We start from the raw sequence: 12,190 nt of genomic DNA on the forward strand, positions 1-12,190 counted from the left end.
TACTTTAAAAGAAAAGAACTTATTGGCAGTTGGAACCAGCATACACAAGAATATTCCTGGTCTGATGAACGAGTTTGGTATTGAATACAATAAAGAAGACTGGAGGCTGTTTAATGATTCATCCAAAACTAGTTTAAAGGCTGTTTTATCACACAATGGTAACATGTGTGCATATATACCTGTTGGACATTCTGTACATATGAAAGAAAGCTATGAAAACCTAGAAATAGTGCTAAATAAAATAGGCTATTCTACTCATGGTTGGATGATATGTGGCGATCTAAAAGTAACATGCATGGTCCTTGATCAGCAAGGTGGCTTTACCAAATTTCCATGTTTCTTGTGTGAATGGGACAATAGGGCTAGGGATCAACACGGGTGCAGAAAGAACTGGCCTGTAAGGGAGTCTTTAAAACCTGGTGAGAAGAACATTCTATGCAAAAACCTTGTAGATCCAAAAAACGTACCCCTACCACCTCTACATATAAAGTTAGGCCTAAGGGAACAGTTTGTAAAGGCTTTGCCTAAAGATGTACAAGGTTTTAGGTAACTCTGCCAAAAGTTTCCACACATTTCAGAAGCTAACCTAAAAGAAGGAGTCTTTGTCAAACCTGACATTAGAAAATTGATGTTTGATGTTAACTTTGAATCCACAATGACCTTAAATGAGAAAGAAGCATGGGTATCATTCAAATAAGTTGTTACAAAGTTCTTAGGATATTAAAAAGAGCCAGAATATGTTTCTCTCATAGCTACAAGGTTAAGGAAGTTTAAAACTTTAGGACATTTAATGAACCTGAAAGTTCACTTTTTGAACAGTCACCTCAATTACTTCCCAGACAATATGGGAGATGTTAGTTAGGAGCAAGGACAGCATTTTCACCAGGACATTAAAGTGACAGAAAAATGCTACCAAGGCCACTGGAGCACCAACATGACAGGGGACTACTGTTGATCGCTTCACCGAGAAGTTCAGCAAGCGACTCATCGTACAAAAAGCTACACAAGAAGCTTCAAAGAAAAAAGAGAAAGAAAATACAAATCAATTTCTACTGACAAGTGAAACCTTTATTAATACACATCATTGTTTTAGGTAGCTTACTGTAAATACAAACCATGCTTATGTTGTAACAAAGGTTTTCATTAATTTCCCCGTTTACTGTATAGTACAAGATTTTTATACTTTATAATAAAAAGCATATTGCTCGAAAACTATGGGTGATGCAAAAAAACTAAGGCCAGATTTGGATTCAGCTCATAAAAATCTATAAAGATCAGTTATCAAAGTAAAAAATGTTTTTCAAAAAAAATTTTCGTTGCCCTGCGTTATTCTTTAGTGCTATTTTAAAATAATCTGTTAGTTCACTTTAAGTCCAATCTTCAGTTTTGCTTCACTTTAAGTAATGACAAAGCTTATAGCTCCTTTTCTGTTGTACAGTTGGCCACCCTTGCGCACTGTACTGCAGTGCCCATATAGGTAAGAGTGTTGTCTGCATTCATTAATTTTTTTTCCACACTGGTTTAGGTTAGGTTAGGTTAGGTTATGGAAGTAGTAAAATGTGTTTCAATCTTAGGAAACAAGTCATAATTAAAATATTCTTCAGTAAAATGTTTTGAGAGGGTACAAGGAAATTTGAGGTTTTAGTTTGAGAGATCCTCTCATGAATATTGTTTTTATTTAAAATTCCTATACTCGCAGTATTGATTATGAGTGAGCAAACATACTGTATGGTTGTACTGAGTTACCAAGTATTGCCGTTAAATAAAGATTCTATTTTGTAATGATTTATTTATGCAACATGTGCAGGAATTAAATTTCTGACTGTATTTTGTAATTTTTGTTTGGGGCACTTATTCAACTGCATGTGGTGGTGCTGATGCAGTGACAGAGGCACCGACATCAGCACAACTGTAGCAACGCCACACATCACACCAGAGCCTTATGCGGAAAAAACATTATCAATGATATATCAAGAAGAATGTAAATAGGATATTATGTAGATTCAATCATGTGAGATCCTTTACACTGAAAAAGTCTGTTGTACCTAAATCCATCAATAAAACAGGTTGTTACTATCAAGTCAGACTAATGACTGAAGAATAAACAATGTAGGAAAAGACAGATTGCTACTTATTGTGACGATAACATGCTACACTGCAAAGAGGCACAAGTAAAAGACACTTTCACATAAGTTTCTGGCCACAACCTTCATTGGAAAAAGAGAAATCCACATCATTCACTCACACAAGCAAGCACACCTCATGCACACATGACCGCCAACTCCAGCAGCTCAGGCTAGTTATCTTTTCCTACACTGTTTATATTCCTGCCTGGAGTTTCCATTTTTTAATTACCTCCTCTTCTATTTTAATTTCCAGTTCAATCTTCTTCACTGCAGATTCACTTTTCACATGCAGTTGTCGCACGGAGGGTTCTGGAGGGGTAAAACCATAAAAATTCTTGGCATTGGTTTCCTCTTAAAATACTGATCAGTAAGTTTTATTTTACCTCTAATTTTTTACAATGAGATTTGACTGTTATAGATGCTGATCACTTATTACAGATTCAGTTATGGAGACCTATTTCGGGTGATATTAATTTCACAGCAATTCCATCAAGTACAAGAAATTCAATGTCAACATAATTCGTCATCATCTTGAGTGTTCATTGGTGGCTCTTTCAGTTAAATATTCTGAGGTCCTCCTAGGAAGTCCATGTGGTGTTGGTAACTCTACGCACCACCTGCTGTGACTTAATGACATACACTGATGATTTAACAGCCACACACCATTCTGACACACACATTGAAATGACGCAATTTTTGTGGTACTTAAGTATCATAACTATTAGCACCTCTGAAGAGTGTGGGACGGGAAAAATGCTGGATTTAATTGGTTGGTTGGTTTAAAGATTAAAGGGACCAAACTACAAAGGTCATCGGTCCCTTGTTTCATAAACACACAGAGCAGATTTAAACCATCCACCAGTCAGGCTGGGCACTTTTTTTTAAAAAAAAAAACGGGGGAAGAAAAGCCCCATGGTCAACGGTAAGGCAATATGGAAAATGGAGCACAGTGACAAAAACAACACATTGAAGAAAGGCAGAAAGAATTAAAACTGTACAGCAGAGAACTGTGGCTGGCTGATCACGAAAATAAAAGGACGAGACAGCCACTCTGCAACACGTTAAAACCTCCAGCCTAAAAGATTAGGGTGGAGTCGAATTACAACACAAAACTAAGTAAAATAAACAGCACAAAAGAAAGTGATGCAATAAAATTAGATGGACCTATAAAAGCCGCTTGCGTGAATAAAACTTAAAATCCGATCTGCCAGAGAGACATTGTCACCTAAAAGAGATGATAAATCACCTAGGAGATTAAAAGTTCGCCTGAGGGCGGTTAAAAGAGGACATTCCAACAACATATGGGCCACCGTCATGTTTGCACCACAGCGACAAATAGGGGGGTCCTCTCGAAGCAGCAGATGACCATGCATCAGCCAAGAGTGACCAATGCGGAGCCTACAGAGAACAACAGAATCCCTGCGAGAGGCCCGCATGGAGGACCCCCACACAGTCGTGGTCTCCTTTACTCGCCGCAGCTTGTAAGGGTGCAGACACTGTGCGCCATTCGTCTCCCCAAATCCCAAAGACCCGACGGCGCAACACCGATCGGAGATCAGTTGCTGGTACGCCGATCTCCAGTGTCAGTTTGCGGGTAGCCTCTTTGGCTAACTTGTCAGCGAGTTCGTTTCCCGCTATCCCAACGTGTCCCAGAGTCCATATGAACACCACCGAATGTCCACGCTGTTCAAGAGCGTGAACGGACTCCTGGATGGCAACAACAATGGAATGGCATTGGTAGCACTGGTCAAGAGCCTGCAGACTACTGAGAGAGTCACTGCAAATGACGAAGGACTCTCCAGTGCTGGTACGAATACGCTCAAGGGCACGAAAAATGGCTGTTAGCTCTGTGGTGTAAACACTGCAGCCTTGCGGCAAGGAGTGCTGGTCTGCATAGTCCGCATGAGCATAAGCGTACCCCACACGGCCATCAACCATCGAGCTGTTGGTATAGATAATCTCCGAGTCACGAGATGTGTCTAGGAGAGCAAGAAATTGGCAGCACAAGACTGCAGGAGGAACTGAATCTTTTTGCCATTGTGAGAGGTCCACTCAAAGCTGCGGCCGACGAATACAACAAGGTGGTGTATGTGGGTGGACCTGGAAAGCAGATGGAAGAGGCAAAGACTCGAGGTCACTAAGGAGTGAGGGTGACTGGGCGAACAACGGACGTGTGCAGCATAGTTAGCTAAGAGTTGTTGACACCGGACACAAAGTGGAGGATCCCCAGCATCAGCAAGTAGGCTATTAACAGGGCTGGTGCGGAATGCTCCTGTCGCCTGTCGAACCCCACAGTGATGAACGGGGTACAGCAGTTGCAATGCTGAGAGCGATGCTGAGCCATACACCACACTCCCATAATCGAGTCGGGACAGCACGAGGGCTTTGTAGAGCCGCAACAGCGTATTACGATCCGCACCCCAAGTTGTGTTGCTGAGGCAGTCGAGGGCTTTCAGATGCTGCCAGCACTGACGCTTGAGCTGATGAATAGGTGGAAGCCATGTAAGCCGGGCATCGAACAGCAATCCCAGAAAACGGCAAGTGTCAACAACCCTGAGCATGGCATCCTGAAGATAGAGCTCAGAGTGGGGATGGACAGTTCGACGCCGACAAAAGTGCATAACATAAGTATTCGCAGGAGAAAAGTGAAACCCACGGGTGAGGGGCCATGCCTGTGCCTTGCGTATGGCTCCCTGCAACCTATGTTCTGCAACACTAATGGTGGAAGAGCTGAAAAAGATGCAGAAATCGTTAGCATATAACGTGGGTGACACAGACGACCCTACTGCAGCTGCAAGGCCATTAATGGCCACAAGGAAAAGTGGCACGCTCAATACAGAGCCCTGCGGAACGCCCTTTTCCTGGATATGAAGTGAACTATGGGAAGTGCCAAGTAAAATGCGGAATGTCCAAACAGATAAAAAATTCTGAATAAAAATGGGGAGAGAGCCCCGGAGACCCCACCCATGCAACGTGGCAAGAATATGGTGCCGCCACATCGTGTCATATGCTCTGGAGAGGTCAAAAAAGACAGACTAGGTGTTAGTGTCTGTAAAAAGCAGTGCGGATTGCAGACTCGAGTAAGACCAAAGTATCAGTGGTGGAACGGCCCTGACGGAAGCCGCTCTGGCACGGAGCCAGGAGACTCGTGCAGCCAACACAGCCGTCGACTCACCATACGTTCCAGTGGCACTGAGCGTTTGTTAAGCTGATGGGCTGATAGCTATCCACATTCAGCACCGGAACGATGGTATTTTCTCGCCACTGTGACGGAAAGACACTATCGCCCCATATGTGGTTGAAGATGGCAAGAGCACATTGCTGACAGTCTGGGGACAGGTGTTAAGCATCTGATTGTGGATGCCATCTGGCCCAGAGGCTGTATCGTGGCACCGTGCCAGGGCACCCTAACAAATGAGGAAAATGTACATTCCACTGCAGAAACAATCACTGTAGTCAGTGTCTCAACCACCATATCGATGTTACCGTGGGGGAGAGATTCAACAGTGGCAGCAGAGGAGAACACTTCCCAGTTTGCCTAGCTAAATGCCCATCTGGGCAAGAGTTCAGGGGAGCGACGCTGGGGTAGTGAAAGGAAGATGGGAAAATGGTCACTACCACAAAAGTCGTCATGGACTCTAGTGGACTGATTGTACAAGCCCTGGGCTGCACAACGACAGAACTTTGTCGAGAACGTGCCATGCGCCACACTGAAATGTGTGGCGGCGCCAGTGTTTAAGAGGCAGAGGTCGAGTTGGGAGATAAGATTCTCGACATCTCTGCCTCGCCCAGTAATCATCATTCCACCCCACAGGGGATTGTGGGCGTTAAAATCCCCCAGGAGAAGAAAAGGCGTGGAGAGTTGGGTGACAAGTGCAGCCAATTCGGTCAGGGGGACTGGACCACCTGGAGGGAGATAGACACGGCAGACGGTTATGTCCTGGGTAGTCCTTAGTCTGACAGCCACAGCTTCCAATGATGTTTGAAGGGGCACAGGAGCACTATATACAGAGGTAAGGACATGCACGCAGGCTCCACCTGACACTATTGTAAACGCTACGGTTACAGTAATAGCCCCTGTATCCACATAGGACAGGGGTCCACATTGCCAGGAACCAGGTTTCTTGGAGGGCAATGCAGAAAGTAGGTGTCATGCTTAGAAGCTGATGTAGCTCAGGTAGATAGCTAAGATAACCACCACAATTCCACTGGATGATTGTACAAAGTGTGTCCTGCAGGGGCATGAAGGCACTGAAAAGGCAAATTACTTCGCAGGGTCACATGCTACCACCGATGGAGTGACTGATGTCGCAACTTCCATTGTTTCTGAGGAGACGGTCAGATCCAGGTCATCATCAGGGGACGCAAAGAGCTCGACCTCATCCTCAGCGGCGGAGGTGACAGGAAGCGGTGGCGCGGGAACCACTGGGTCCTTATTCTTCATATAGAGCTTCCTCTTCTCTCTCTTGTCTTTGGGAGGAGGGTTCGCAATGCTGGGAGGGCTTTCCTGATGTACTGTCAGGAACAGAGGAAGAGTGTGAAGCCCTTCGACCAGCAGCTAGTAGCTTCTTCAGTCACTGGCTAGTGGCTTGTGAGACACTGGTAAGGTCCTTGGAAGGGACTCCCCCAAGGGACCCCTCCCGAACGAGTGAGGCCAGAGTAGGCTGTTGCTTCTCTGGCTGCTCAGTCGGTGAAGGCTGTCGCTTCTCTGGCTGAGAGACGGGGACGGACGTCCCCGGTTGTTCGGGGCGCACTGCTCCCAAACTGGGTGTTTCAAGAGTAGTGGAAGATAGAGTGGCCCCTACCAGCGGTGGGGCAGGCGTAACTTGACTGTTCCGCGGGCCAACTGAGAAAGGATTCTTTGCAGGAACCGGGGGTGGCAGTCTTACAGCAGCATAACTCCTCAACATAGGCGTGGGGTTGAGTCGTTCTAGCTTCTTCTTTGCCTCTTGGTAAGTTAAATGCTCCAGGGTCTTAATTTCTTGTATTTTCTGCTCTCGTTGGTAGACTGCACAGTCTGGCGAGCAGGGAGAATGATGCTCCCCACAGTTAACACAGGTGGGAGGCAGAGCACATGGAGAATTGGGGCTGGCAGTGCATCTGGAGGACATGTGTCCGAACTTCCAGCACTGGAAGCAGCGCATAGGGGGCAGGACATAGGGCTTGACATCGCACCGGTAGATCATGACCTTGACCTTCTTGGGCAAGCAGTCGCTCTCAAAGGCCAGGATGAAAGCACCGGTAGCGATCCTATTACCCCTGGGCCCCCAAAAGATACGACGGACAAAGTGTACACCTCGTCATGCCAGGTTCTCCTGTAGCTCGTTATCAGACTGTAGCAGAAGATCTTTATGAAAGATAATCCCCTGGACCAAATTTAAAGACTTATGGGGAGTGATGTTAACAGATATGTCACCGAGCTTCTCACAGGCGAGTAATGCCCGTGACTGTGCAGATGAAGCTGCTTGTATCAGGATGGCCCCACTTCTCATTTTGGAAAGAGACGCCACTTTCCCAAACTTATCTTCAAAATTGTTCACAAAGAAGAGAGGCTTAGCCCCAAAAACGAATCCCCATCGGTTCTGCCGCACACAAGGTATCGCAGTGAATACGGTTCCTGTTTGTCCGCAGCCCTACGTCCCTCCCATGGCGTAGCTAGGGAAGGGAATGATTTGGGGTGATATGTCACAGCGTTAAAGTCTACCTTTATCGCACTTAGAGATGTTGGCGGTCATTCGACCACTCGACCACCGGATTGAGAGTTCATCCGCTTCAGTGCGGATCATCCGCCCCGATGCCACCCACTCCGACCAGGGGCTCTCCCCACGGGCGCCACCCAGCTGCAGCAAAGGCCACCTGGCAGGATGGCCATTGCCAGCAGTCCCGATGCCCCAGAGAGACATGCAGCTACTCTTTGGCTTACGTGGGGAGGTGGCAGCTCAGGCATCGGCAGTATGATCCCTGTGTTGTCAGGGAGCTACTACCTGGAGGGTACATGACGAACCCACCACAACGGGCTGGCTACCATGCTGGATGTTGGGTGCCATGGGAAGTCCATAGTTATCGTGGGTGCAGATGGCGATGCACTAAGGGTGTAACTTAGGCAACCCATAAGGCGTATATGCCCAAATGATGGATGTTGGGAGCAGTTACGACGCCAAGACGATGAAGAGTGCCAACGTCTTAGGGCACAGATGGTGCACCACATAAGGTGTCTTTCCCCAAAAGGCTCGTACTTCTGTTGAATTGGGAAGAATGGAGGTCAAACCCTAATGGGTACCAACACATGAAAGGCTGAAACAGTTGAGACTCCTTTTAGTCGCCTCTTACGACAGGCAGGAATACCGTGGGCCTATTCTTACCCCCGAGCCCGCAGGGGGGCTGAATTTAATTCAGTAAAAGTTCTGTACTCTTAGAGCATGTGGGGATGCAGATACGTGCATATGTGCGCATTATCAAAAAGGATACAAACAGTCTTTATGCCCCTAAGTTTAGAGATTTGATTCTGTGTCCTAAGATAATAGCAGCTTGTATTCTGAGCCAAGAAAATCTATACTGAAGCCAGAAACTTGTAAGCAGCAAGTGAACTCAAGAAGATTACACTGTTACAAAAATTTTTTACACACCTACTTCTGAGGGTAGGTGTCAGTGACTTACCAAAGAAAGTACTAATTTCAAAACTGAATGTTCTACAGAGAGACCAACTAAAAATACAACACTTGAAATATCAAAATATTTTCCCTTTCTGAAACATTCCTGAAGTACTTGAAAATAAGAAATTACTTCATGCTATTTAAGTTTTATTAATAACGTACAAATTCATATTACTAAATTATTTAAATGTAATCCTGAATATCACTGTTTTTGTCGTTTCTGTCATTACTGTAACATCATAATCATTCCATCAAAATCCAGGTGCAACAAATTTTAAAAACAAAATAATATTAGCCATTTCTCCTTTTCACTTGCAACAACTACAATTTTTTCCAATGGTGTTTGCAATGCTTCTAGTGTAAGTGAAGTTTAGTGATTACACATCAATAAGACAGTACTCACTTACACTTCATTTACCAACTTTCTTTTCTTATAGTCCTGCTTAGCATTTGCTTCAACTTCATTTGCTCTTTGCTGTCTAATTAAATTCATGTGATCTTTTACTATGTCTTGAATAGATGAAACTTTCTGCCTGATAACAGGCGCTTCTCCTGATTTGTCAACATATATCCATCCACGTGCCATTGCTTTGCTGAAACCAACTGAGTGCAAATTCTTATCTGGCAGATTTACCTAAAAGACAAAGACTTTCTGTAAAGACACATCTATTACAGAGAAAAGAAAGGAAAATACAATCTAGTAACATCTAGCTAAGCACAATAAACTGACACAACAAATGAAAAAAAGCTATTAATTAAAACTAACAGAAAATCAAAAAGGTGACTATGAGAATAAGGCTTGAGTCACTGGAACTTGTTTATGAGAGTAAATACAGGGTGGTTATAATTAAACTAACTACTTAAGCCAATGTAGATGGAAAACTATTTACTGTATGGGTGCAAAAGTTTAAAAGAATGATGTTCAGATTGTGCGATGCAGGATTTGCATTGTTAGTAGTGGTTAGAGTTGTAACTTGCAGTCAGGCGTCGGTACTGATACAGCGATGTCGGGTTGCAAAACAAACATCAGTGTGCATTACAGCTGTAGACAAGGCAAGAAAGGCTTTACATGTACAGCTGTTTTATAAAAACAACAGCAATAGTGCTGCTGCTCTTTGTGAGTATCTACACATTAAAGGAATATGAAGAGGTCCGCTTTCCGCACTGGTGTTGAAGAAATTGATTCTGAAGTTCAAATTAACTGGCAATTTGGTAATTGTATGAATGCATCACTACTGATTCTGCATAATGTCCTGATGCAGCTGACATAAGCAATTCCTTCCCATTCATTTCTCCTCCTCTCCACCTACAATTTACATATAATTTGTCAGTTGCTCTAGGGAGAGGCAGACGGTCAACTGCGGCACAAATTTTTGAAGAAGTTATTGTTGCCATGGCTGAGAATGCTGATGCAATGTGTGATCCTCAAGCAGTGCACGAGCTGTCACAACAGCTGAACATTCCACAGTCCACTGTTAGAAAAGTGTGAAGAACAATTGGAAAATGGTATCCATACAAACATACAGGCTGTCATGGATGTAGATGGTTGTCACACTGAGCAACATTTGTAACCTGGAACATAAACATGATATACAATTAACATATCATGTGACTATTAAAATGTGTTTCTTTAAATGGCTTATTCATTATTTCTCTTATGCACATCCTTGCAAAATGATTCCACAAAGTTTCATTGTCCCACAATTACCCATTTTTCATGGGGGGCTTTTAAAGTGGCAAAAGTTTAATTATAACCACCCTGTACTACAAACAGGAATGTGGACCACTTTCTTGAATTAGAATAATCCATCATTTCTACAACAAGTAAGTAATGATGCATGTTCCAACAGGTCATCCACGCCATCCAGCCACCTGCAATACATAAAAAACTGTCTTACATAATATCAGCACAAGACTTTCTGCCCCCCTTCCCCTCCTATCTTTGGTATACATAGAAGGAAAAAGTCTCTCTCTCTCTCTCTCTCTCTCTCTCTCTCTCTCTCTCTCTCATACACACACACACACACACACACACACACACACACACACACACACACACGTTTCATACTCATTCCAGTTTTTCAAAAATTAATGGCTATTTCATTTAAATAACACTTACCTTTTCCCTGTCGTTTGGGGTCGACTATTTTTATGATTTGGCAAATTTATTTTAGTTAACTGTGCAGTCAGATGCCTAATCTTTTACCCCAGCCATCAATTAACCTAAGGGAGGGAAGTTGTAGGCATCACCTGTCTGAATTGAGTAAGCTTTGTCCTGTGAGTTATCATATTTTGTCTGTTTTTGCATTTTGTTTCCTTGGGCTGGGCTTAGAGACCAGCTCAGCCTTTGCCTAAATTATTATCAAAAATCGCTTAAAAATCACACTCTTGATGGTTCGTGTACCAGAACAATGTACATGAAAAAACTGAAGAAATAGTTAAACTTCATCTATACAATGCATATGAGTTTTGTTAATTTTTTTATTGGACAATGTAGATGAGAAATGTATTATTTTCTGAAACACATTCCCACAACACTCTGTACTCTTTTCTGCCTAATACAAATGAGTGCAATAAAACTGAAGAAAAACAAGAGGGGAAAAAAAGAAACATTTGGAATTAAAATACTTTATGTAAGGAATTCCCTGGACTGATGCTTTATTTCACTTTTTCCATTCATCAAATTTTCATTACTCTGCCCTTCAGGCACAATTACAAGATATTAGAAAGGATGGAGAATTGGGCACTGGCTGTTGGCAGAAAGATCACTAGGGAGTGGTCAAACTCCAACAGCATTTTTCAGAATATAAAGAATCATCTTAGCCATATGCCAATGGTTCACTCGAAATGAGCCTCAAGTACCTGTGGAAGCAGGAATGATGTAACCAATGTCCAACATTGTTATCATGCTTCAGGTACACACAAGCGTTAAGGAAGGAAAGTTCATTAGGTACAGGCAGGGAGCAACATATCTTGAGTATTTTTAAACCAAGTGCAGGACACAGTAAGGTGACAAATGATTTAGGTGTGTTTTATAAGGCACTTACTAATGTAGATTAGTTAGTGATTGTGAGACAGGCTGGGAATAATCTTAGTGAGCTCTGGGCTAATGATATACGCAGACTTGCTAGCCTGACATGCATCATCATTACTTTTAATATTATATAGCTTTCCAGCATCACAGTCACCTTTTTTATCTTGGCACAGGGGTCAATCCATACCAGGTGGTCCAAGAAAAAAATAATTGGTTGCTTGACCATCTCAGAAAAATTTTATATTTGCTGGGTGGATTCCCCAATGTTTAGTAGTCACAAAAACATTTTTTTAAAAATTTATTGTTTATTATTTTGAAATGGCAGCCATATTTGTTCCAGGCCGCATGCGTTTTTTCGTATTTGCAAGCATCTATAT

At 43.2% G+C, this 12,190-nt stretch overlaps 1 protein-coding gene across 1 annotated transcript in view; it reads right to left on the minus strand.

Moving 5' to 3' along the window:
- The window catches only part of LOC126195633 (phenylalanine--tRNA ligase alpha subunit), a 125,995-nt gene that overhangs the window by 59,633 nt on the left and 54,172 nt on the right, over positions 1–12,190 (minus strand). Inside the window, exon 3 of the mRNA XM_049934261.1 lies at positions 9,187–9,413. Coding sequence (XP_049790218.1) covers positions 9,187–9,413 — 227 coding nt within the window. The remainder of the gene's footprint in view (positions 1–9,186; positions 9,414–12,190) is intronic.

This window comes from Schistocerca nitens, chromosome 1 (assembly GCF_023898315.1).
Source record: "Schistocerca nitens isolate TAMUIC-IGC-003100 chromosome 1, iqSchNite1.1, whole genome shotgun sequence".
Taxonomy (NCBI): domain Eukaryota; kingdom Metazoa; phylum Arthropoda; class Insecta; order Orthoptera; family Acrididae; genus Schistocerca; species Schistocerca nitens.